This window comes from Thunnus maccoyii, chromosome 9 (genome assembly GCF_910596095.1).
Source record: "Thunnus maccoyii chromosome 9, fThuMac1.1, whole genome shotgun sequence".
Classification (NCBI taxonomy): domain Eukaryota; kingdom Metazoa; phylum Chordata; class Actinopteri; order Scombriformes; family Scombridae; genus Thunnus; species Thunnus maccoyii.
The window spans coordinates 11,553,628-11,580,864 of record NC_056541.1 but is presented as its reverse complement, the minus strand read 5'-3'; the positions used below and the strand labels follow the sequence as shown (position 1 = coordinate 11,580,864).

Below are 27,237 nucleotides of genomic sequence, written 5' to 3'. Positions count from 1 at the left end.
AACATTTTAATGTGGTTTATTAAAAATATGGTATAAATAAATATGACACTTTTACATAGTAGGTTACATCATTCAGATGAGACTGGAATACACTGGATAAACACTTCTGTTCAGTAAAAAAAATGAATTAATGACATACAGTAGAATTTACAGTGGTTTTCTGTAACAGCAGTTTCTTTTCTCTCATTGCTTGCCAGAACACATCAGAACAGTACCTTTCATTTACAGCAGACACTTCTTAAAGTGTCAAACACCAAAGGCCTACAGCAGATGATGTCAAGAATTTAAGGACACAAGTTAGACAGTGATAAATAATCTATATACGTAAATATTGGCACTCATTTCAGTCAAAGAAATTCTTGGTTTCTTGTGAAATTGTTGCTCAAACAGGTTAACAACCTGTCCTGTTGACAATAATCCAATTAATTTTTACAAAAATCTACAAAAATATAAAATGACTCACCCCAGAACGTCATTCCTAGAGTAATGAGTGTTTTCAGTTTAGCAGCTCAGTCTCCCAAAAAGTAGGTCGACCCACCATCTTTTCAGCCATGGGGGAGCTTGTGAATTAAGTACAAAATTATACTATTTGAATTTTAATTACTAAGGTGAAGGTGGGCAGAATACAGTGTGCATTTGTGTAATCTTTAGGATCAGTGCCTTGATTTTTCATACATGCTTGTTGAGAATATAAAAATACTATGCACAATAAAATAAAAAAACATACGAAAAACAGTGCTAATATTTTAACCAGTGTGATTTGATCAGGCATATAAATAAAAAAAACTGTTTAGTGGCACAGAAGCAGCCATTTTTATGTCCCATATCAATATACAGCCATGCTGAGAAGCCTCTGCCTCAATTTTATATTATTCAAACCTGTAACATTAAACAAAGACCTCAACTATTGGTGATACATGCAACCCTCATAAAGGTAACATGAAGTAAATGACAAAATACCTGAGTTTACAAAAAATTGTAAGCTATACTATAATATATAATACATAATAACAATATAAAATCTGCACAATCAATTGAAATGCTTAGACAATACATCTCTGTGCCAGTGTCAGTCTTAGTAATTCACAGTTTCAAGCTGTTATTAGAAGCTTCCACTCAGATGATCATAACCCATAACGGGAGAGACTTCAACGTGCATGAGGAAGACATAACAATGTGAGTGATTTAACATACATTAGGCACCAAACATAGGTTATAACTTACCACAATGATAACTGCTTTGCAAATGTTCAAATGAACATAGTTTGTTCCACCAACCCAATGTACAACAGTGGTTGGTGTTGGATTGTAAAGTAGTGTTTAATTGGATTGTGTGACTCTCAGGGAAGTCAAAGCTGTCCTCATGTTAATTAATGTACCGTAAAAGGACTTAATAGTTGTATTCTTTATCCATCTTTAAAGCTGCATTAATTGTTTTTAGGCCACTAGGAGGCAGAAGAACTCCAAAACAAGCTAACGGACATAAATATAGTGTTGTGGCCATGAAGTTGTTATGGTTGTTATTAGCATACAATTGCCGTCGTATAGGGAGCAGCATTAGTTGTGATTCTGGCCACATGGCGAATTTACGTCCAATACTCACTGGCCTTTTAGCTCTGATTTGGTCTACACCACCTCCTAGCAACAAAAAAAAAAATCCTGGTCTTCAGCTGGTAAACATTTGACTTTCTTCACAAGCTTGTAGCTAACTGTTCCCGTTAGGTGCTGGACAGGTAATAGTATGTTTATGGCTTTTTTGGTGCCTCCCAGACTGAAATATACAGAAAATGTACCATAAAACCAAAACAACAAGCTAAAAGAAGCTAAAATGTATCATAAAGCTGCAGAGTTGGCAGATAACACACTGTGAGTTTGTCACTATGAGCAATATCTTTCACGTAACACTCATTCAGTCATTTGTTGTCAATTCAATATAAAACACAAATATTGATTGATGTAGCTTTAAGCTAATTATTTGTTATAGGTCATAATTAATTGCAGCCTCATCAAGTATGAAGAGGTCAAAACCCCAGCAACACTTGTAGTATACAAAACAATGTTCAACTTATAATAAAGTTGTTTTTTATACTACAAGGTGAAGTTGTGAAAGAAATCCCTACTCAGCCTCATCAAGTATACGACCACATTTTACTCTGTTATACAATATTCTCTGACACATAGAGCTAAGAGTTGGTTTGGGGAAGATCATACCCAATACTGATTCTTCTGGAGAGTGGGAGTGGCGGTTCTAATAATTTGAGAAGATGCAGCAGGAGCACCATTACTCCAGGAACTTACGAGCATGTTTGAATCGATGGTGTTATATGGCGAGCCCTGATTTGGTGCCAATAACCGATCAAGAAAAGGGCTACCTGGGCAGCTGGGGTTTAACGGAGTGACAGTTACTGTAGGAACTGTTGCGCTTGTCTGGCTTTGCCCCTGGTGGGACTGACTGCTTGTAAAACCAGAGGGTGGCTCTTTTGGTGTGGTGGTGCTCTGCTTCCTTTGCCTGTGGTGTCGAAGAAAGACAACCAGCACTACAAAGATGATCACAAGCAGCAGCAGGGCCAGCAGTGGTAAGATCACCAGGAGTGGGTTGGAGCTTTTTTGAGGATATGACTCCACACGAACTGGTGTGTTCCTGAAGTGAAAATCCTCCGCTCCACGCGTTGGTTTGCCAAGAGTCGTACTGAAGATGCTAGTTCTGTTGGAGTTTCCCCAGCGGTTACGTCCATTGAACTTCTGTTGGTTTTTGCTTGGTTGCTGGGTGGAAAGGAAAGCTGTAGACAGGACCGGTGAAGCAGTTCCATTTCTGGATGTTTGGATTGGTGTCTGAGGGGCAGATGATGTGGTTGGGATAGGAGTCTTTGTGGTTGGAAAAAGTGCCGAATCATATGGCACAATGGTAAAGTGGATCTCCCCTTTAGCAGGTTGCACGTTATCAGCTTTCAGTACAAAGACAAATGAATCATTTAGCTCTTGAACTCCAGTCATGTTGGCATTTAGCTCCAGAGCAACCTTCTCTTGCATCACATCCTTAAAAGTGAAGGACTTAGCGGGTACAGCTTTCTTGGACATTTTAGGTTTTGTCTGAATCACCTTGCCGTACTTTGGATGGGAGATAATTTCAAATACAGGATCACTACCGCTGATATTAGCCAGTTTAGAAGCATTAAGGAATCCAGTGTTTAGTTTGACAGTAATCTCATTTGGTATCCTCAAACCTTTGCCAACTTGGATCAAAGGTCTGACAGTGATGTTAAACACTTGGGCAGTCAGGTTTGCCTCAGAAGTGAAAGCAGTAAACTCAAAGCTGTCTGCAGAGGAAAGGGAAGTCATATGGTAGGACAGCCTTCCAGTCTGTAAATCTTCCTGTTCAAACTGTGTAACCTCTTGGTTGTCCATTAGAAGTTTGCCTAAATGTGGAGGCATGGTAATCTGGTAGTGAATTGTAGTGTTTTTCCCATTAGTCTTGGCAGCAAGATTGTCTCCAGTCAGTGATACTGAAGTCTTGCCTTGCTCTAGTGTCAATCCGGTGTAATTGACCAGAGAGATGGTGATCTCTGTCACTTCTAGGTTGAAGAGTTTGTAAATTGGTTTATGATGGCCATCTGTGACACTGAAGTAGAACACCCCTGAGGCAGGGCTTCCATCGTGGATGAAATAAACACTTCCGTTATTGATTTGGGCTTGAGTGAAGGCCACAATCGACTCATTCAAACTCCCTTCAAGAGCGAGGTAGCCATTGTTTGGCTTGCTAATCACAGAGAACATAATTTCATCAGGGGGATTGTCTATGTCTTCAACTTTGAGGTTCTCAGGTCTAAGGGCGACTGTATCTCCTTGTACAACTGTCAAACTCGGCGCTTTGGTCTTTAGCAAAGGTGGCTGATCGTTCACAGGTGTGACTGTAATGTTGAAACGCTCCTCAATAACATCACTGTCATCTAGAGGACGTTGCGCTGTTTTGCCCTTTGGATTTATCCATGCACTGAATGCAAAGAAATCACGAGTTGTCTCCGAGTTGTCATGCTTGTAGGTGATACCATATTTGTTGACGATGAACTGAGAGAAGTTAGGTTTTTCCTTGGTGAGGTTTCTTTCACCCACCACAATGACACCATACTGAGGCAGAGATGTCACTTGGAACCAGACCTCATGGGAGCTTCGCTGAGGCGTCGGCAGCCTGGACATCAGGTTAGTGGCGTCCAGCTTGGACTCATCAATGACAACACTCTCCCCTTCTGTTACCTCAGCACCTAGTACCAAGAAAGCATCACCAAGAAAGCTTTGTTGAATCTTTGTTTCTAACTTATACTGTAAAGTCATCAACATGTCAGTCAGTGTTTTTTGTTACCTGTGTTTGCAAGCAGGACTGTGTTGTGTTCAGGTCCGGTGTTCTCATAGGAGATGGCTACTTTGAAGGTCTGGCTGTCCAGAGAAGCAGGCGGTGATGCCACAGAGAAGGTCATGGAGTCCATGGCTTCCCAGCCCACTGACTCGATGGGAGTTTGAATGTACACAACCTCTTTCCTGTCCACCTGCAAAACACCATAGATCCAAAATAATTCAACAAATTTGCACAACATCCAGATCCAGCTTTTCCTAAAGTGAGCTGACAATTCAATCAACATGAACAGATAAGTGGTTTCAATATTTATTGGCTATTCTGACTCACATTTTCAATATTTCATTATTTTAAATTAGTTTTTCTCAGCAGTAAACACAGTACACTGCGCATCACAGCTTTAATCATGTCAGATAATAATTTACTAGAAATAATTGATTACATAAAAGCCTTGCATGTTCCATTAAGCTAGAGAAGTGCATAGTTGGTTTCCTGAATGAAGATGCATAACATCTATTATTCATACAATGGAAATCTGGAAACTTTCCACATGAATAGAGGAACTCTGATGTTTAATCTTACTCTAGTTGCATCCTTTGTAATGTATTTTAAAATATTCTTTTGTAAAATGAGACAAAAGTGTTGCTAAGACCTCCAGCTCTTCACTCACCATATCTTGTGTGAAAGTGGAGATGTCCACTGTGGAATTATCAGGCTGCCTCGACACCAGACGCCCCAGTTTAGGTTGCCGAATCACACTGAATGTAATGATGCGGTTGGAGGTGTTGCTGATGTCATTGGTCACTGCTTGTAAATCCTCATTTGAGATTGGTGTTGAAGAGCCTGGATGAAAGACATGAAATTGACGTAACAAAAATACCGATGAAGTGGCTTAGATTAATGATCATTAAACATTTGTTAATGACTGTATCTGTCAAGAAAAAGAGTTTTTCCTTGCATCTGGTATTCAGTTTAGCTGTGACCACATTATTAAAACGCTTGTGTGGCTGCATCAAATGCAGAAAGTTTTCCCTCTGGAAGCATTTCACATCTTTTTGACTCCAAATTATGCAAAACAAGGTCTGGAATAGACCCGATGAGAGTCCTTTGATGTGTCAAATTAAAGCTGCACTGCAGACATCACAGACTTTTTTACAGCACTGTCCAACTGCAGTGCGGGGTGTTACATAAAAACAAAATAAGAAATTAAAAAGTGGATCAGTTCCTTGAAGGCGCAGAAATCTTCCACTTGGGGAAGTAGAAACATCTGTGCAAGATGACAGGGACTGGCTTCTGAGAGGTTCTTTTCTTCCCAAGATGAATTACATAGATTTCCATAGCTCTGCTGCCACTGTCAGGATTGTGAGAATACTAAAAAAAGACTACTGACAAATGATGGAAGGCAATGATAGAGGGAAAGAGGGGTCAAAGCACAGTGAAATTCATTCATCACTTTTCGCAAGCACTCCCACTATCCTTGTCTGTCTCTCATGGGAAATTTCTCTCTTACAGGAAGAGGGAGAAATGGGCTTTCTGCTCTTTTAACAATGAAAACCTACAAGGTCTTGCTCCACCTCTCTCTTTCTGTACAAGAAAGGGTTTTACTATATCGTGATACATTTGTGCAGCCTTTTGTGACAGTATGTACACATGTAAAATGTAGAAATGCTCACAGGAACATAATTAAATTCGCTTGGTTAGTCCATGCCTGAGCAATGAGAAAATTGTGTGCTGCTTTGGAAATTTAAGATTGATGTAAGACAAACACTATGAAAAATGTTTACAGAGTTATTTAGGCATATGGGATAATGACAAATGTATGAAATTGTTCTAATTAAACAGGTGAATACAGCAACAGATTCCCATTATACAAATGTAATAATACTTGGTTATATTTTTATTGTATTAAATAATTTGCTTCGTGAATTCATGAAAATCTTGAAAGAAATCATGAATGTACTTCCCCACACTAAGAATCACTTTTGTGTTTTGTGTGTTATTTGCATCTGACACATGAAGAATGCTTTCAGGTGAACACTGATTTTCTGAATTAGGCCTATCCAACTATTTAGTGAGGAGTCTCTGCATAGTTTTACACATGGCACCCAAATATTTGAGGAGTTTGCGAGGAAGAGCAAAAACAAAGTGTTTCATGTCACCCCTCACACCATAAAAACCTCACATTGTCAGTTAAAGCTCCGATCCCGCCCCCCCCTTCTCTGCCCCGCCTGGCACAAAGCACGAACAGGGCTGCCTCAGACAGACAGTGGCACAGCTTTTCAAGTAGCCACTCACCCTGTGGCTGGGAAGCTCAGCAGAGCGTGCCAGTTGGCAGTTTGCTACCCTCCCAATATCTTTTCCTCCTAACTCACAAACCAGACCACTGGAAATCTCAGGAAACCTTGAAATGTGTTTACAGACACAGACAGCATGCAGACTATTTTTAGCTCCAGAGTATTAAAAGTAGCACACTGCGTATCAAAACACTGAGCAATGGCAGAATTGATTCACCAGTCTGCTATTTAGTTAAGTAATGACTTCTCTGCAGGAAAGGTACTGAATTATTTAAACAAAGGAATTCTGGTCAGAGACAGTAGTCAGGGTGAAAATATGAGCAGGTTAAATCTTTCAAAATACAGAAATTGAGAGGACAAGATGTCGCTTTAAGAGCACACACAGTTCAACTGAGTCCTAAAAAAAGAAACAAAATAAAGAGGAAGCCAAACCTTTGCCTATGGTTAATAATAGTACAACTAGAAAGAGCCACTGTGAGTGTAAGACTGAGAAACAGAAAAAAAACATGTTTCAGTTCATTTTCAAGAAGCAGCTGTGCAGTTGCATAATGATACAAAAGCCTATTTGCTAAAAAAAGATGCAGCTCAACACATGAAACTATATTTTTGTGACCTATATTTTAAGATTTACATCTTGGGCCTGAGTGCCAAACATAGGGTGGGTATTAAAAGATTGAGTAAGGCGCTTCTGGTTGTGATTTTCATGGGATTTGTTGATAATAAGTAAAAAAAACAGTAGAATACTGTAAATCCGGCCTTATCCTTAATTCACAAGCTTTAACTCAGAGGGGGGGATTTACCTGGAAACACCTTGAGTGGACGGTTTCTTTCTAAAGTGATAACCAAGGCTCTGGCAGTGATGCTGAAGATCTGCCTGGGAGTAAAGTTCACACCGTCGTTGACTTGGAAGTTGAATCCTCCTGACATGGCACCTGGACATCAAATAAAACAAAAGATGAAATTTATGAAATACAGTTGTTGACTGCCTGCAGCTGTGAATAAAGAACAACAGAGTTTTGTGAGTACAGGTTTTCATTTTGTTCTTGGCAGGAGCACAAATACAAATAAGCTGCATCTGGTTTCTGTAAAATACACATTAAAAAAAAAAGGTTTCTGATCAGCATTTCTGATTATTATCAGAATAATCCACACTTTGGCATTCGGTCCAGCCTGTCTTAACAATATCAGTGTTTTTCATGTAATTTCATGGCTAATGTAGAGTGTTGCATGTTGTTTCTGCTGCTGACTGTTTTCACTGAGTCACACTGGCAGTGAGCAAATCAAAGGGTTTGGAATTTGTGAATAGCATCTTCTAGTGGACGCAAGAAGAAAGACAACAGCAAGTTATCTTGGATCAAAACAACACAGTAAGAAAAGGACTGCAATACATCAACAGCATGAAAGAGAATAAATTAAAGTTGATGAGAAGCAGAGGAATATTTAGAAATATATTCCTGTAGCTACATTTCTTTTTTTTAATTTTAAAGCCCCCCTCAACTCAAAAATGTGTTGCTTTCACTTTCATCTGGTAAAGTTTCTCGATGCTCACTGAAAATCTGAGTTTAATGTGTGTACCTATGAGCATGATTTGTGAAATCACAACTACTTTGGGGTCAGTTGCGGTGCAGTATACAACTTGCAGAAGTGTGATGTTGAAACTTGAAGCCTCCGGTGCTCATACAGGTGACATCTTGTGTTCAACAGAATGTTTGCATATTAAGGTAACTGAACTTTGTGATCAGACACTGATTATTCTTCCAAATTCAGTATTTTTATACTATTAAAAATGTCCGCAGGGGATCTTTAAACTACTCACTGACACAAAAATCCTGTTACACATAATAAAAGTGTCTTTCCTTTCCAGTCTTCTCCAGTACTTAGTGTTAATATTCAGTGATAGAAAAAACTTTACCTTTGTGAACGAACAGCAGCTGCCCCTGGTCTATGTGGGCCTGGGTGAAGTTAAGCACTGCCTTCATGGGGGCGCTCTTCAGGGCCAGGTGTCCGTTGCTGGGTGGGGTCACCATGAAGTGGAGCTCCTCTGGGGGTGTATCCATGTCCTGCGCTCTCAGGTCCTCCAGCCTGATCTCTGTCACTGAGGACACCCAAACCTGGATACATGACGGACAAGGACACAACAGGTGCCATCAGTACTCAATATGAAAATATAGACCTCCAGGAACATGGGAACAGAGATGTTTGGTTTGACAGAGCTTGTCATATGTGTAGGAACAATATTTGACAACTGAATGCAATTTTGACATTTCTCTTGAAATTGTGCATATGCTGTTTCCATGGTTAGAAATGAAATACAAGATATTACAATGGCACAAAAGACTTGCTAAATTAAAGCTTATTTGATGGATTTGTAGATGCCAGTCTTGAATACATCCACATGATACAGGTATACTGAAAAAAGTCTGTAAGAGGAGAATAGTATTATTTCTCATTTACTTTTTTATGAATTAAATGCACTGTAGAGCAACTGTGTAACACCTCCTCTCTATTCAAATAGTACACAGTTGAAAAGGAAGTGAGACAGAAAAAAAAACATGGAAACAACTGTCGTGTCCTTGTCATTCATTACCGCACACAGTGGACCTAGGATGCTGTGGGTGTGAGTTCAGCTCCGAGGCAATTACACATGTTTTTCTCTCTCTTTCTCCTCTTCAGCCTTTTTCCACTGTACATCATCCAATGAAGCAGAAATGCTATAAAAACCATCTCTAACTAAGGCACGAAAACGACAGTAAGACCATAACAACCTATGGAAAAATGGCAGTCGAGGCATCACTCAAGTTACATTCAGCAGCGTAATTTAAATGAAGGACAACTCGGGACTAAATATAGCCATGCAGACTGTAAACAGTTGAATACACTGCAGAGTGTCGGAGGGGCACAGTTTAGATCCTGCCTTCCATGTAAATTCAAAAGCCTGGAGCTAACGCGGCAGTCTAACTTCTCCACAGAGGAACAGAGGAATTCATTGACACACAGTACACAAAACTACTGAACCGTGCAGACACTTGACAACACAGGATGAGCTTCTATACTCCAGGCCACAGCAGCAATTGCATAACATGCCACAGTCCCTCACGCAGGTTGTAATTCCCCAAATATTACTGACAGTTCTGCAGCTAAAATGAAAATCATGAGAATTATACTGGATCATTTGAAGTGGTACTTTTCAATCATTGCCGGTTGTTTGTCATATTGATAGTTTTATAGATACCTTGTATTTTATAGTGATTTCTTTGCACTGATGCATATATATGAAAAAAAAAATGTTTGCACTTCATGCCCATGCAGTGGCTATAGGGTAAACTAATCCCTTCTCTAAGTGATGGTCGCACTTTTTGTGTTATTACTAGGATTTTGTTTTAGTAAATTATTAGTCAAATTAGTAAATAATAATAATAAAAAAAAACTTGTTGATGTTAAAATAGGGGCTGAAAATGATTAGTTGAATAATTGGTTAGTTGAATGACAGAAAACTGGCAACTACCTATTTTTTTCTATTAAGTTTTAGTCATAGTTTGCTTCCAATATCTACTCTGGTTAGAGCTCATTGTTTCCAGTGTTTACCGTCTATAATTCATATATAGTGTCACTTACAGACAGGCAGTATGTAGTGCAAATTTCCCCTTAGAGCACTTTTTGTGGGCCAAAGTGCAATGCAGCTGCATGACATGCAGCATTTTATGTTAAGGGTGTGATCACAGTAATATTTCAGTGTTCACACATTGGTAAACTTGCAGGCTGTATTTTAACACAAAGTTCCCTCTGCTCCTCTCTAAAAGTTGGTTATTGTGAGAAATGTTTGCGATCACAGGCTGTTGAAGTGCACGTAGTAGGGTGAGGGGAAGTGGGTATAAAAAACCGTCATAACAGTTTGTCACAAAACAGCTGCTGAAAGGTCCCAGAGTATCTTAGGTTGAATTTTACCTTGCAAAATGACTACATTTTAGGTGACACTTGAGTCCAAATGGCCCTAAAATTGTACCTAAAATGGCAAAATTACAGGCTGAGGTCTAACTGGCAGCGAGCTGGTCTGTCACTCGGCTCTAAGTGTTTTAACTGCACTGCTCTTACTGGAACAGAAGCATGGGGTACTTTTCCAATTAGCACCTGTAAACCCCACAACCACCCACAACACAGGACATCACACACTTCTCATTGGTCCCACAGCAGAAAGTCTCCACATGTGAGAACACTCGCCACGCATGCAAGTGTGTGTTCCTCTGGTGGGAAATGACTGCACCTCAAATAATCCCCTACTTGACAGGAAGTCACAGCAGGATCAGTTTGATGAACGGGATCAGTGTGACTCACAAAATGCAAAGGAAAGACACATGAGATCAATTTGCACAAACTTGCCCCTTGGTGTTGAGATCTATTCCTCAAACAGGATGGGGTGTCTACTGCTCATCAAGCTGTGGCTTTAGTGATAGAGATCAAATGAAGTCTACGAACAAAACACACTTAACCTCATTTACATCTTTGATCCTCTTTTACTGAATTCCTTATAGTCTTGAGTGGCAAACCTCAACAGTTTTGTTGTTTATTTGTTGAGGTTTTTTTAATAAGCCTTGTTTTTATCTCACTTGCACAAAATAAGTTATTTCTCTCCTGTTTTCTCATTGTTTTCCCTTTTTTAATCACTGTACATATTAAATATAAAAACTAAAAGATGATGTAAGTGAAACTGTTCAGGCTGAAGACTTGTACTTGTTGTGTTCATATTAGAGAAGAGACTTTCAAAACAATTCAATTATGAGGAAACGCTTCTCACATCTCTGTGAGGAACTGATGGATTTTAGTCCCTATAGTTTAAACTAATAACATTACTTCTATATGTCTGTCACAGAATGTGGAAAACAGAAACAAAATGTCAATCATTTGTCAAAAATGTCATTGCAATGATTAGAAAATTAATACATTTGTAGTGGATAACAATTTTTTGGATTGGACATAAGAATATGAAAGATATCAGATAAATTTCAGTTATTTGTTGGCTTTATTACTTGTGCATGCAAATTATAATTCTACCAATTAAAGTCCTTTGATTTAGGGACCACTGGATGATGACAAAAATATAGTTTCTTTAAAACAGACTCCTCCATTATACAATATTTTTTGGTTCCTGCTGCTGTAATATTTACTCTTTACCAAGCCGATTTAAAATTTAAAAAGACACAATCCCTGAGGCAGACATGATAGATATAAATCTGTTGAACTCCAGTCCCAGCAAGTCCTTTTTCAAGCTTTATTTACCAAACATCAAAGCTGTTTGAAAGGTTAATTTCTGATTAATCACGTAGGGAAATACACAATCGTGTGTTTAAAGACCTGTAAATCTCTGAAAATGCTGCACAATAGAAGTGCAGTAGCAGAGAGCCACCTTGTGGACACTGAGAACCCAGTTAATGTTTTTGCTAACATCTAGTAAAACAGTATATAATGACTAATGATCACATTCAGCTAAATAGGTGGATGATGTGTGCATACTAATTTGACAGTGACCACCAAAAAAAGCACCCTTCCAAAACTACTCAGCTAAAAACTGATGAGATTCAACCTGCTTCATAGTGTTCTTCAATGCAGTGCAATTTAGAAGTAGCTCTCCTCTGACTCTGCAGAATCCCAGAGGAATTTGAGGCATTTGGGGCAAAGCTGCATTGGACAACAGAGACCTATACTTCAGCCTGTCTTTCCAGCTGGACCTTTCCCAACTCCAGTGTCTAAAGCTGACAAGTCAGTACTGCTCAGCACATGGACACACAAGACAGCTTTGATCTGATTTACGACTTATGATTTAAGAAACATATTTAAAATATATGTTAGTAAAAGTCATTTTTATGGACAGGTCATAAATAACCAGCAGGATTTTTTTCTTCTTCTTTTATGGATAGGCAGATAGATGTGAAGTAGAGGAAATAGGACTGAATGGTGCAGTAACAGTGTTTGCCATTTCTGGGCCATGCCATCATGTCACTCAACAATACGATGCTTTGGGATGGATTAATTCAAGCGATATATTTGCAGCGGCAAGACCTTATGTCTGACTAATGCCTGGAGGCAACCCAGACTATATTAAACAGCAGATTCTCTTCAGTCCACTGAAGCAACATTGCTTTAAATTAGCTCACCAAAATGCAGTAATACTGTATATTTTGATAAAAAGAGGATTTGGTTTGAGAGCTTCACATCTTAGCACCAAAACAGCTCCTCTTACAAGCCCGCTGCACCTCAAAATGTATGTCAAAGCCTGTTCTGTGCTGCCAAACCCCCTGGACCCTCCTCCACATAGCAAACATAGTTTCCCTCATCCAGCCAGCCAGCCATGGCAACTTGCAACACTGCCCACATGAAAATCGTCTGACAGTAAGCTATGGTGCCAGACCTGCTAGTAAAAAAAAAAGTCCAGAGTATAAATATAGAGCGGCAGTGCAGACTCACCCTGAGGACCCTGTTGGCTGTAATAACAGGAGGCTCATCATTGACAGCTGTAACCTGGATGTACACCGTCTGCGCCGCACTCTGCTTCCTCAGGCCTGTGTCATTGGCCACCACAGTGAAGTTGTCAGCTACGGTTTCGCTGCTGTCATGTACGTAGTAAATAAATTCATGTTCCACCTGGTTATAAAACATGAAAATGATTAGAGAGAACCTTAGAAAATCAAGACACATTATAATAATTTGTGACTCTTAAATCACAGTCATCATTTATTTTATAACTCATTACTCTTACATAACACATTTTTGCTTTGTAAGATTTTAGAAATCGATTTGTGGCAAGGTCATGAGATTCAAGCATGATTAGGTGAAAGGGCGGTCAAACCAGGGTAATCCTCTTTTTAAAAAAAATGTATTTCAGGTAACAAACATTGTAAAAATATCTGCAAATTTGTGTCAAATTTGAGAAAACATTCCCTCCTAAATCAGCTTGTGGGTAAAGTGGCAATAGACAAAAAAAAGGATGGAGGAAGGACCTCTGTGTATTTATTGTTTGGTATGGGTGTGAAAATAGTAGCTGCAATAATAAATCTAATTATCCATCCATCCAACACTCCAACTGCTAGTCAACTGCTATATTGCTATATAATAATGACAAGATTGTCTGTACGAATATCTCACCTGTCTCCTGGTGAAAGAGGTTATGGGAACTCCGGGATGTCGAGAGTGCTCAATGTGACCATGCTTCGGGGGCTCAGTCAGACTATACAGGAAGTTGATTCCAGAAAAGTGTCGGTTGGTGACTTTTAGCACTTCCTGGGTCAGTGCCTTGGAGGCGCCCTCGTTCAACGTGAAATTGGAGACCAGAAGTGGGATGAGGCGTGGGATAATGTCAACAGACACCCTAATGTCGTTGACGTCAGTGACCCCGTTGGTTGCATCGAGGATGAAGGTGTCGTTGACTTTGTTGGGATCCACCTGCATGTACTGAATGTTCCCGCTGTTAATGTCCTCTTGGGTAAATGTCTTGACAGGAGATTGTTTGCTTCCGACGTAACGCTCCTCCACTTCCACAAAACGCTGGAGAAAGCCATGAGAGGGGGCCGCCTTGACTGTGAATACAATCTCAGATGGCAGGTTGTCCTCGTGAGTGACCTGCAGCAATCAGCAACCATATTCAGTGGTTAAATTTGACATGTCCCATGTGTCACTAAGGTTTATTTTTCATTTTGCTCTTGGTGTAACATGACATCATTGTAAAATGTACAAACACCCATCAGCATGCAGTTTTTAACCTTTGAGCAGCCTTTAATACCAGAGCAGTAAAAACTGCTCTTTTTGATAATTAATACTGTTGCCTCAATTCTGTCTAATTAAATGTGGTGCTACTATATTAAGATTTTATTTCTTATTCTTATAATCATGCTATGTGTTTAAAGAAGATGTTTAGGAAACTGACTTAAAAAACAAAATATGAAATTAATTCTCTAGATTTTTGTGGCAAGGGAATTATCAAACTGTAATGATATTGCAAATACATAATATTGAATATTTAAACACTGATAAAAATGGTGACATTGACCTTCAAAATGGTTTACATATTTCTTGAATTGAGGTATCACTGTCTCTCACACACTCACCTCTAGTTTAGTTTCACCAATCTTAACTGGTTTTCCCTCCTCCACCAGTAAGGTGTTGTGATGCTGCACAATGGGTGGCCTCTGATGACTTTCCAGGTAAACCTTCACATTGATCCTCACTGCAAGTTGAAGGCCTTTAGTTTTCACTGTTAAGTTGAAAGAGTCTGCCAGATGTTTGCTGTCATTGTGCTGATAAGATATGAGCCCATTCTTGAGATCAGACAGTGTGAATGACTCCAACATTGTTTCATTGCGATAAAGTCTTCCATACTTAGGAGCCTCAATCAGCTTGAACGTGACTTCCTGGTCATCTCTGATGTCCAGATTTGATATGACACTAAAATTAGTGGTGGAAAAGGTCACTGATTGTCCCTTCTGAACCAGTAAGCCAGTGTTGTTGCCAACCTTCAAGAAAGGGTCATGTGCACTGATGTCTAAAAGACTTGATACAAAATGTTTGCCGTCAGAGACAAAGAGCACAAACCTGCCTGTGCTTACACCTTTGTGAATGAACAACACTCGCTTTTCTTCTAAATCCTTTTGGCGAAACTGGAACAGTCGATGAGTAGTGTCATTTACCAGCACCAGGTCTCCCATTGGGATTCCGCGGCGGGTGTAAATCAACTGGCCGTCATCAAAATCAGAGTCTGAATCATGATAACGCAAATCATCTGAAGTGAGTAACCTCTGTCCATCTCTTACTACCTGGAAAACTTTATCAATGACACGTACTGGCTTCTGGTCGTTGACAAGCTGAATGGATATGTTGAACGTTCCTTCTTTGGTGCCTATTTCATCCTCTGTGATGGAAGATTTGAACCCTTTGCTGGTGGAGGCTATGAGCGTGAACTCATCCTGAGTAGTCTCACTGTCATCATGGATGTACATTATCCGTTCCTCTAATATATCTTGATTACTGAAGGTTAAGATGTTGTTGTAGCTAGCATTAGAATTTGACTGACTAATACGGGCTAGCTTTCCATGTTTGGGGCTGCTTATGACAGTGTAGTACATATCCTTTGTGCTCAACGTCTCGGCGAAAAGCTCATCTTTTGTGATCAATTTACTTTCTCCCTCCTGAAGAGCGAGTCCATCATTTCTCATAAACACACTGTTAACATCAGCTTTAATCAAGAACTGGAAATCATAGTTTTGTGACTGAGCATGTTTGGAAACCAGCTGAAATTTGAACCTGTCACTTGTATCTTCATAAGGCCTGTCGACTAGCTCATAATGTACTTTGAGATCTGTGACATTGCTTTGGCTAAAGGTTGAGTTCTTCTTTAAAACTGTGGTGTCCAGCAGGAGTTTTCCTTTCTTTGGTGTGGTGAGAACCCTATAGTAAAGGTCATCCTCTGAGAGGACCACACCTTCAGCTGTAGCAAAAAGATTCTCTGAGTCCAGTGTCACTTTTCTAACTTTATCCATGTCTATCATTGCATTCTTCACCAGGTGGTACTTCACCCACTTCACAGTGATTGGGAAGAGTATTTCAGTGGTTGCCCTTGCAGCTACATTGACTTTGCACTTAAAGTAATCTGTGACATTAGATGTCTGGATTTCTTGAAACGTGCTAACATACCTCAGGCGCTCTTTTTCTAGAAGCCTTTGGGAAAACGAGTCGGTAGATCTCCATTCACCGCTTGAGTGAAGTCTCTGGAGCTCTCCATACTGCGGAGGTTCAATGATATCATAACGGATGTCTACAATTTGTTTCACAGCATTGGTTTGCACGGCCAGTTGGTTTGATCCAATTATAGCGGTCTCTCCTTGAATGATCTCCAGGCCTCTGTTGTTGGCAATCTTGTACTCAAGCGCTACAGCCATGACCCTTAAGACCACAGTGTTGCTGACCTTCTCCCCATCGCTAACTCTAAGCACTATCCTTGAGTTTCTAACCCCCTTGTGAACATAGTACACCCTCAGTTCCTCCAAGTCTGAATAAGAGAATGAGGTCACTGCAGTGCCTGGGTTGTTTTCAATTTCCAAATATCCTGCATCTGCATTCAGGTTACCTAGCACAGAGAAGACAAGATCAGTGTAGTTGCTGTCAATGTCTGTGGCCTTCAGAACATCCGTGGTGAGGCGTTTCTTTGAGTTTTCCAACAGAACAAAAAGATTTCCTTCAGGAAGACTCAATTCAGGCGCGTCATTGGTGGGTGTGACAGTGATATTGTAGCGGTACAATTTGTTGTCCTTCAGATAATCAGGAACTTGTTTTCTGCTGCTGGAATAAATTGAAAACATGAAGAAGTCATCCGGATCTTCAGAGCCTCCGTGGATGTACATTACTCGTCCATGCCAAAGGTCCAACATGCTGAAGGTGTTCTCATCTTGGTCCTGATCGACATCAAGCCTTATTTGACCACGCATTGGTTGATCCTGAATTCGGAACATGATCTGAGACTGTCGAATGCCAAGCTTCTTGAAGTCCAAGAGTACCTTGATGTGTTTGGCCTCGAGAGATGCTCGACCACCCTCTTGGACCACAAGATTTTTTAGCTGCACAAAATTAGAGCCATACCTTCTGTCCAAGCCCCTTGCAAGTGTTGACATGTGTAGTGAAGGTGTTGGTGTCACCAAGTGAAATAGGGATCCTGGAGCACTCGTTGGACTCACAGTGGTCAATGGTTCTAGTTCTTTCTCTGGCTCACAACCAACTGAGATATCCTTGGTGACTACAGCATTGGAGAGACCCATCTTCACTCCGTTGACTTCAATGTTCTTCAAACATCCCTTAAAGGAGCCTCCACGCACACGCTTTCCAGACACAGACACCAGCCCCACCTTTCTGACTTCTGATCTGGTGCTGTCATCAATACCTCCAACAAAAAGGTAGCCTTTTAGCTGCAGCCCCTTTGAACGAGAGCTAATGCTGCTTTTCACCATCTCTCCATCAACAGTTAGCTCAAGACCTTTAGAACTGAAGTGCACCTTGACTGTATGCCATTTCTTGTCATTGATAAATGTGAGTGACCGAAGCTCTGTTTTGGTCCCACCTTTACCAACAATGGCAACTGGCAAACCTTCCTGAATTTCAACAGCCACAAAGTCCCCCTCTCTGGCAGAATTGTACAGGATTATTCCCTCTTTGGCTGAAGTGTGCACAACACACTGGAATACCGCTTCCTGCTGGGCATTCCAGGGTGGAAGGGAAATGTAGGCCCTGGAGCTGAAGAAGCTGATCGCGTCCTCTTCAGTGGCAAAGAATTGGGGACTACAACCTAAAGACACCTCATGGACATTCTTGAATCCAGTATACGGCCTCAGTGATGACAGCAAGTCGTGTTCGTTGAAGACCACGTCATCCATGCAGCCTCGAAAGCCGACTGAGTCTCTAGGGAGGTAAGGTCTGTCCAGGCCGCCTGACCCTCCGACATAAAGACCATCCAAGATGTTAAGATCGTGATGGGAGCCCAGCATCTTTACACTTGTGTGAGAGTTCTTATCTACAGTCAAAGTGACATTGATCTGCACATGGCGGACCTCCACAGAGTGCCATGCCAGGTCGTTGAGCTGAGTGCCTCTTTCTGACTGTAACACTTGCTCCCCAGATCCGAAGTCCAGTTTCAGCTGGGAGAAGAAAGAAACAACTGGATTACAAATTCTGTCACATTACAGGAATAAAAAGTAAAAACACACACTGAACTAAGCAACAATTCAATCTAAATTCAGGTTTATCAGTTTAGAATAGACCATTTTTGTGACGCCCACAATAAATATGATTGCTGTTAGCCATGCTAGCACCGTCAGTCGACCCCTTTGGTCCAGCCTGAAATATTTCAACAACTATTGGATGGATTGCCATGAAATTTGGGACAGACATTTATAGATGAATTGTAATAACTTTAGTGGTCAGCTGTACTTTGTGTTTAGTGCTAATTAGTAAAAGTTAGTAAGCTAACACGCTAAACTAAGATGGTGAACATGGTTAACACCACAACTGATAATTATCAGCATGTTAGCATGGTTAATGTGAGTGTTAGCATACTGATGTTAGCATTTAACTCAGAGCACTGCTGTAACTAAGCATCACAGAGCAGCTAGAGTGGCATTAGACTCTTAGTCTTGTTTTTTAAAATATGAGGGTAGGGATTGCAACTATTTAAAATGGTCATTAAGACAACTGTTTGAAAAATATTTTAATGATATAGTAAAAAAAATTGTATGTCATGAAAACAAAAAATAAATACAAAAAATATTTTCATTTTATCATATGAAATAATTATTTATATATCCTATGATGTTATGACTTTTATGAATTAAATGATTAACTATAGACACAGTGACACTTGGAAAGAGAAACAGCATTTCAACGGCACACATTCCATGACGTCACCTGTTGTTATAACAGTGGGCTTTGCCTGTGATTTAAAGCAGGAAGACCACTATTATCCCTTCGCCTTCTGGTATGTCCTCGGAGCATCATGTCACCATCTCAGACTAATGCTGCATTTAGATGACATGCTTGTCAAGGCTTGCTGTTGAGTCCCTGCTATTCATGCATGGGTTTCCAGGGAGAGACGCTCATGTCTGACTCACATGGAATGAGACCCCGAGCCCGAGGATAACTTGTGCGAAAAAAATTATTTGGTGACCTGTGCCAGTTTAAGGAACAGGGACGAGCAGTTCACTCCTCGTGCTCACTGAAGTACGTGAGTGTGATTCATTCCCGGCAGCAAAAGTCTAACATGAATAGAAGCTTAGTCACAAAAATTTGTGGAGTTTGATCACAAAACAATAATGGATACCTCAGGACTTCCTGTTTTTCTTCTGAAAGTGTCTACATATTAAAATGTCTTCATACATCTGTCTATTCTTTATGTTGATTTAGCCTGGCAGAGCTGCTTACAGGACACTCCAGAGGCAGTCTTGAAGAGACAAATGTATTTCATCCCTAAATCCTCTCAGCGATGCTTGTGTTGTGGGCTAAAAATAGTGCACCCTGATGGGACACCAACCCACCCTTATTTTTGGCATTAAATCTAGACAAAATGCACAAGAATATGTCTGAGCTTTTTTTTTTTAAATTTCTCTCTACAGCATCTTTCAAGACAGAAAAATATAGTGACAATATGAGCATTTTTACTGTTTAACTTGAATTTAACGTTAAAGCCAGGTTCTCATAATTTCTCTGACCTGGCAATTTCATTGATATCTCTTATTGGCCATCTCAATTATCCATGATGACATAATAACAAAAAAAAACCAAACAAGTGGTACATGTTTTTTTCATGTTGAAAATTTCTTAATTTCTGTTGTTTTTCAAGAAAAAATGCCAAACATTCACAGTTTACAGCTTCTCAAATCTGAAGATTTGCTTCCTTTCTCTGTTTTATATTGTCATTTAAATATCTTTTGGACTTTTGGACAAACAAAGACAACAAAAACAACAAAGACATTTGAAGACATCAACTTTGGCTCTCAGAAACTGTGATAGTCATGTTTTCACAATTTTTTTGACATCTCACAGACTAAGTAATGATGATGGTTACATTACATTTTGACATATTATATTACATTTTCATAGAATTATACAGAAACAGCAGTGAAGTGAAGTGAACACAAACAGTTTTTGACAATTCAAGAAAATATGACATTTTTGATTGGAGGTGGTGTGAGGCAGATGTGCCATGCACTGTGATCAAGTGATTATCATCTAAATCCAAACACAATAATAAAAAAATAATAATAATGATAAAAAGATTTCATAATCCTGTGACAAGAAGTGACTGGTATGAAGCTGACACTCAGTTCATACCACGCAGGCTTGTCTACTTGTGTTACTGTGTTGAGAGACTGACACTGTCAGCTGAGATGGAGAAATAGCTTACGGTGGTCAGTGTGTCGTCCAGCACAAAAATCTGTGTGGAAATATGTATATATGCATGAGGATGTATATATATGTGCGTGTGGATGTATATATATGTGCGTGTACATGTGTGTATGCTCATGTATGCTTGAACACATATGCTCATGTGCTGGGGACATGGATGTACCCACCTGCAGGCGACCAGCATGGAGCTCTAGTAGGAAGTAGTCAGTATGGCCAGTGGCAAGAAACAGCAGGCCACTGGTGCTGGAGGTTCGGAAGCGAATGCGGAGCGTGTTATGGTCGGACGACTCTGTTGCCTTGAGCTGTACAAAGCCATCGCCATAGAAGGAAGCTGGAGAAAGACGAACTAAATATTAGTAAGAGATTGATTTTGAAGGGACAGAACGTATATGTTCAAATGTCTTTTGCAGGCTGTTAAACCAATTTGTAACACTCACTCAAACTGAGCTGAGTGTGACAGAGAGCTGGAACAGAAAGTACAGTGGCAGTGAATACAGCAAACACAGAGCAAGTCAAGTCAAGCATTGTGGTCTTAATATAGCCAACATGTGACATTTAGATATAAAAGCCAGGCTAATTATCATCCTGGTTGTTCTTTACAAGTGGAGCAGAGTCCGTGTAAGAGGTAAGCGCACCCACCCATACACACACAGCTTTATAACACACACAGTGCACAAATTATACCTCACCTGATTTAAAAGTATGCTTGTAAGATTCTTCGGATCTGCTTAGCTTAGCCTTCCTGGTGGGCCAGTTGTGTTCATTCTTTATGTGCTTATTATGATTTACGTGCATTCAAGTAAGACAAGAGCACAATTATGAGTTTTAAAACTTTACCTATAGAATAATAACTACCTTTAGGATGAAACAAACTCCAGCCTGTGCATCGTGGCAGAATTGCAGGTTTATGTCTTTGTAGGTTTGCGAGAAAGTTGTTCATGGACTGTCCTAAACTGCCAAAATGACATATGTGAATTTTAAAAGTATTTGACTTTAATGCCACAACAGCGGTATACAAACTGAGGCACTGGATGTGGAAGTGGCTTGGAGGGAGTCAGACATGTTTGGGCCTGCCATGCCCTGACAGGAACCTTCAACCTGAACATGAAAGGCTCTGACGTCCCCGCATTGTCTGTTGCCCCATGTTCCAGAAGCAGCGTGGCAGATGAACCCAGCTGTTTCTTCTACCTCACCTCCCTGCCATTTCACATCACCCTGTAATCTGGGCTAACGCCCTCTGAAGCTTTCTCATCTCAGCCTTCATGCCCGGGCATCACCAGTTTAGTTTTTAATGAGCTTGAGAGTCCCACACAGACTCAAAGGTTAATAAACATCTTCGCCTCTGTGAGGAAACGTGTCCAGTCCACGTTTGATTTATTTGTAGTTCATGACCCAGGGGCAAGGGTGGCCTACTGCTAATGGGCCGGAGTGACTCACTGACAAAGCTTGATAAAGTTAATGTGAGTTAATGCATTGTTTTCCTAAAAGGGTTAATGCACTAATGGGTAGTTTGCTTGACCAAATCCAATCTATATAAAATGCAGTGTAAAGTAACACAACTAAACCACTAAACCATGGAAAATAGCCCTTCAGCCATCTCAATACCCAGTCACCAATCAACAGGAGCTAATTGCAGACAGACAATTTAGTTTAACCTCAGTGTATCAAAAATATCAATAACATTTGACCAATACCACGTGAGATTACAAGTCAGCACAATAAAACAACAAAAACATATACAGCAGAATATCTAAAACATATACAAAACCAAAAGACAAACATCTGTTACATTACATTTACTTGTATATACTTTCAAACAGGATATATTTTAGTTATGGAGCTAATGATTATTTTAATTATTGATTAATCTGACGATTATTTTCTAGTTATTTTCTAGTGAAAATATGGTACTTTTCTCAGAGGCCCGTTATTTGAAAAGGAAAAACAGCAAATCCATTTGAGAAGAGGGAACCATCAAATATTTGGCATTTGTGCTTAAAAAATTACTGAAATGATAAATTATCTAAATAGGCCTAGTTGCTGATGTATTTTCTGACGATTGACTAATCAATTAATTGACTAATCATTTGTTATTCTGATAAGTTTATGTGCAAAATTTCAAATAATTTGCACTCCAAATAGCAGAGGAAGGAAAAGAAATGCTATTAGTCTAAAGTTTATCCTGATCAAGTATCAACTTTTTTCCTAATCTCTGGCTTTCTCTAAGTGACCAACTAATTCAAATGTTTTGTATGTGAACAACCACATTTACAAAATCAATTTCTGTTTTTATCTTACAAAACAAAGTATTGCATAAAAGACAGTAGAAGACAAAAAGAAACTAATTTTCTGTATCACTGAGTTGGCACATTGAACAAATCCACTTTTCTTCTTCCAGACTGAGTTTCAACACTGAGTGGTAAAATACCAAATCTCAACTGGGCACATAAAGATATAGCACCTTGGATCAAATATACAACATAATTCTCTGTTGAGCTGCAACAATTAATCGAGTAGCAGATCAACAGAAAATTAATCAGCAATTATTTTGATGATCGAATATTTGCTTTAGTCATTTTTTAAGCAAATATGACAAAAACATTCGCTGGTTTTAGCTTCTCAATTGTGATGATTTAATGCTTTTCTTTGTCATATGTAATGGTAAACTGAATGTCTTTGTAGTTTTGGACTGTTGGCCGGACAAAACAAAACATTTAAAGACATAACCATTGACTTTGGAAAACAATAGGAATTTTCACTATTTTCTGACATTTTATAGACAAAATGATTCAGAAAATGATCTGCAGATGAATTGATAATGAAAGCAATTGTTAGTTGCGACCCTAATTCTCTGCATCATAGTCATATTTCATCATCCTAAATGTACGCAGTTGTCATTGTGTCATATCCATATGTCAGCCAACGCAGATTCTCTTAACAAACCAACATTCATCTTTTCTAGTTGACATTGATCTAGCTTACCAAAGCCATAGCTGTAAAAAGAAAGTGCACACGTCTAATTTGTTTATAACAAACAGACATCAGCCTATTTTAATTTACATATCTTTCCCATCAAACTTCACATGGTTCCAGTCCCCTATCACCAATATAGCCAACTTTGGTTCATATATGTGCACACCCAAAAAATATCAAAAGCACTGTTTTGCACTGATTAACACCTTGAAAAACTGACCCCAAACTTCAGCTGAAGTACATTGACAAGCGTGAAAAAGTTTACAATATGTTTGAATATGTTCTTACTTTTACCAATGATTCCTCTCAAAGCTCTACCTGCTGATATACTGTAGACGCCTAGATATTTATACAGTATATACCTATTACATCATCATTTATATATGATATAACAAATCTTTCAGTACTAGCAAAGGCAGTGGACTGAAGAAGTGCTTGTCAATCTCAGTTATTCCTGTTGTGTGTTAGCTGAATTAATTGTCATTAACTGACCAGCGCGTCCTAAATTGTGATTCTCAGTCAGGTGTAAAGTGCCTGTAGCGCCAGTTAGCAAATTGTTAAATGTAGATGAAAATAAACAAAATTGATTGACTCAGAGGTGCACAGCAAGCAGGATTATTTGTCCTGGCCCTGATTCGGACTGACTGAATTTATTGTCCTTTCTCATATAAACGTCATGTTCATTCATCTGACTGACTCTGTGTGCATAACATGAAGGAAGCTTTTCTGAAAACTGGCCAAGAGGAACGCAATGACATTTTTCTCTTAAATTCACAAGGATGGGCATGCACGCTCAATTGTATTCTGGTGTTATCACAATGACGTTTAACTCGAATGATTGAACGTCATGTGTGGTTAAAAACACGGGTCTTCCCCATAGTGCACTCGCCTATAAGGAGCTGGATTTCTGTAAAGCTGTAAAAGATAGTAATTATGTTGTTTTTGGAAGAAAACTTAGGTTGTTTCAGCTTTTTTGGCACACTCGAGTGCTGAAACGTGGATATTTTGGGGGTATGTAAATGAAAGAGTGCAGCAGACCAGAAAACAATGCACACAAGTAAACATACCCACGTACACCTGACTTGTGTGCCCCGAGAAGCATAAACAGGAGGTGTTTGAACATTGTTCTGTAATCTACATGTCTGCAGGGCAGTTTCTGCATGACAGGGACATTTTTTTGTGAGATTTCACAAACCGCTCTTTCAAACAACAAAGCCAGTGAACTTTTAGTGAACACCCGCTTACAGTTAATTTGAAAGGCAGGACCAGTGCTTGTCAGTGCCTGTGTGCTCAGTTTATACAACAAAACGGAGATGCAACTTGACTGAAGTGCCTCTTTGGTTTGTTGACTGTCAAGCCACTGTGCTGCAGATGCATTGTTGAAGCCTGGGATGTGGCTGTTTTAGCAAAGGCTTGTTTCATAATCCAAGGTAAGCAGAGACAAGAGGATGCACATATTCAGAAATGCAACAAGGTAAAGCAAATGCCTATACTATATAGTTATTTTCAGTGAAGTATATGGCGAGTGTGAGTCACGGTGAAATAATTCCTGATGATCCCCAGGAGCGCAGCCTGGATGAAGCTGAATTTAGATGACACATGCCCAGGATCAAATCAACCAGACAGGCTAATGAATGAATGCCCGTATGGATGTAAATAATATACATCTGTCAACATGTGTCTCTCAACACAGCGACTGTTCTTTTCCTATGAATTCATTTGAGTGTGCCGTTGTCATAGTCAGATAGCTCTTCCAGTGCAGTGGGCATCACGGTCCCATTTCTGCTGCCACCTCTGATAAGGTGATGCACTCTGGCGTCTTATGGTACACTGTGTGCACCATGCATGCATAGATTATCCATAGTTTAATGCGTCACTAATAATATTAATGATAATAATAATAATAATGATAATAATAATGCAGAATCATGCTGCTTTGATTTTTAATTTAACTAAATGTTTATTCCAGTTGTTGCTGGAATTAATCGTGACATTTAAAGCTGCAAGTGACAATTATTTCATTATTGATTAATCTGCTGATTATTTTCTTCATTAATCAATGGGTTGTTTGGTCTATGAAATGTCAGAAAACGGTGAAAAACATTGATCACTGTTTCCCCAAAACCAAAGATGACATGCTCAAATGTCTATGTTTTGTCCACAACTCAAAGACATTCAATTTACTGTTATAGAGGACTAAAGAAACCAGAAAACATGCACATTTATGAAGCTGGATCCAGAGACTTTGGACATTTTCTTCTTTAAAAAAAATGACCAAATGATTAATCGATTATCAGAATTACTGGCAATTCATTTAATACTTGGCAACTAATCGATTAATCGACTAATCGAGGCAGTTCTAGTGACACTGAATCAAAAATATTTGTTCCTTTGTGTCACACACCAACCTGTATTCACATTTTTTTTTAATCCTGTTGAGTGTTACACTGACTGAAAACAACATTTTTTAACCTGTGAACCATTGAAGCGACTCAACAACACGTACAGAAAACATTTAACATTCCTTTGTGATACTAAAGGCCAATTCATGCTTTTTTTAGCCTGCTTTTATAGACTCGCTCATGATGTTACAGAAATAGGGCTGAAGCCATACTGTATGAGAGAAATCACAAACACCCTGACAAGCTTTTAAAAAAAGATTAATTATATTATTTAGGATGTTGTAACTCTTGAGGTGCTGGGTTTTAAGTAGCATTCAGGGTTTCCTCAGTAAACTACAAAACATTGAGGGAAACTCGTCAAAATTCACCAACAGAGTGACGCTGCTCCTGTGTGAACAAAACGTCATTAAACGCACCTTTATATTCGTTTAAATCTTGTTTGTTTTAATTGAAATTGTTTTAGAAAGTTGCATTGTTACCTCCCGACGCCAGCTCGACCAGGAGCGACCAGCAAAGCAAACCGCCGAGACACAACTTCTTCTTGTTGGTGTCCATCTTCCTTCTCCCGGTGGAAACACTAACGTTAACAGACCGAAACGGTAACGGTTACATATTTACAGACCGGGTTTCACTTCTTCAGGCTTCGGTAACGTCTCCAAAAAAACAACACAGGGAGTTCAGCTAGTCGCCCCCCCAAGACGCAGTATTAGACCACCGGTATGCAGCGCAGACCCTGAACTGAACTGAGCTGAACTAAACCACTGAAGCAGATCCTCGCTTAACTCCGCCTCGTGCGTGCGTGCGTGCATGTATCTGTGTGTGAGCGCGCGCGCGTGTGTTCTCCTCAGAGGAAAAAACCAGAAGGTTAATCTCAGTTTTCAAAATGTAAGCTAAAAAAAGGAACAGTCATGTTAAAATAAGTGTGTTAATAATATAAATGTAATGAGCTCTTAGTCTAAGTTTATTTATTGGCACATGTTACAAACAAAAACAAAATACAACACAAACAAGAAAAATAAATGTGGGAGAGGGGAAAAAAAAGCTTAGTAGGCTTTTAATTACCTCTGCCTAAATAATGAACAATCATTAATATAAAATAAAAGTCACACTTTTAAAAAAAAGTTATAAAAGCAAAGTTAAAGCCTTTTAAAGTATGTACTAAATCAATGGTTCTCAAAGTGGGGTCCAGGGACCTCCAGGGGTCCTCAAGGGTGTACCAGGGGGTCCCCAGCAAAAAGGGGAATAATTTATTTTCACTATAATTCCATCCATAAGTAACACAATGACA

General features: G+C 39.4%; 1 protein-coding gene across 1 annotated transcript; it reads right to left on the bottom strand.

Annotated features, from left to right (window-relative positions):
* Nucleotides 1-26,721, bottom strand: cspg4ba (chondroitin sulfate proteoglycan 4ba). Its single transcript, XM_042421483.1, has 10 exons — nucleotides 26,429-26,721; nucleotides 20,742-20,905; nucleotides 14,739-18,311; nucleotides 13,780-14,253; nucleotides 13,102-13,278; nucleotides 8,555-8,753; nucleotides 7,443-7,574; nucleotides 5,019-5,191; nucleotides 4,358-4,541; nucleotides 1-4,259 (listed from the first exon to the last, which is right to left on the bottom strand). The coding sequence occupies exons 1-10, from the start codon at nucleotides 26,502-26,504 to the stop codon at nucleotides 2,206-2,208; spliced, it is 7,206 nt and encodes a 2,401-aa protein (XP_042277417.1). The 5' UTR covers nucleotides 26,505-26,721; the 3' UTR covers nucleotides 1-2,205.
* Between the last annotated feature and the right edge of the window lie 516 nt (nucleotides 26,722-27,237).

Coding starts and splice junctions, on each gene's coding strand:
- cspg4ba (XM_042421483.1), bottom strand. CDS start 26,504: ATGGACACCAACAAGAAGAAGTTGTGTCTCGGCGGTTTGCTTTGCTGG. Junction 18,312..20,741: donor TCCATGCTGGTCGCCTGCAG/GTGGGTACATCC, acceptor TTCTTCTCCCAG/CTGAAACTGGACTTCGGATC. Junction 8,754..13,101: donor CAGCCAACAGGGTCCTCAGG/GTGAGTCTGCAC, acceptor TCATGTATCCAG/GTTTGGGTGTCCTCAGTGAC.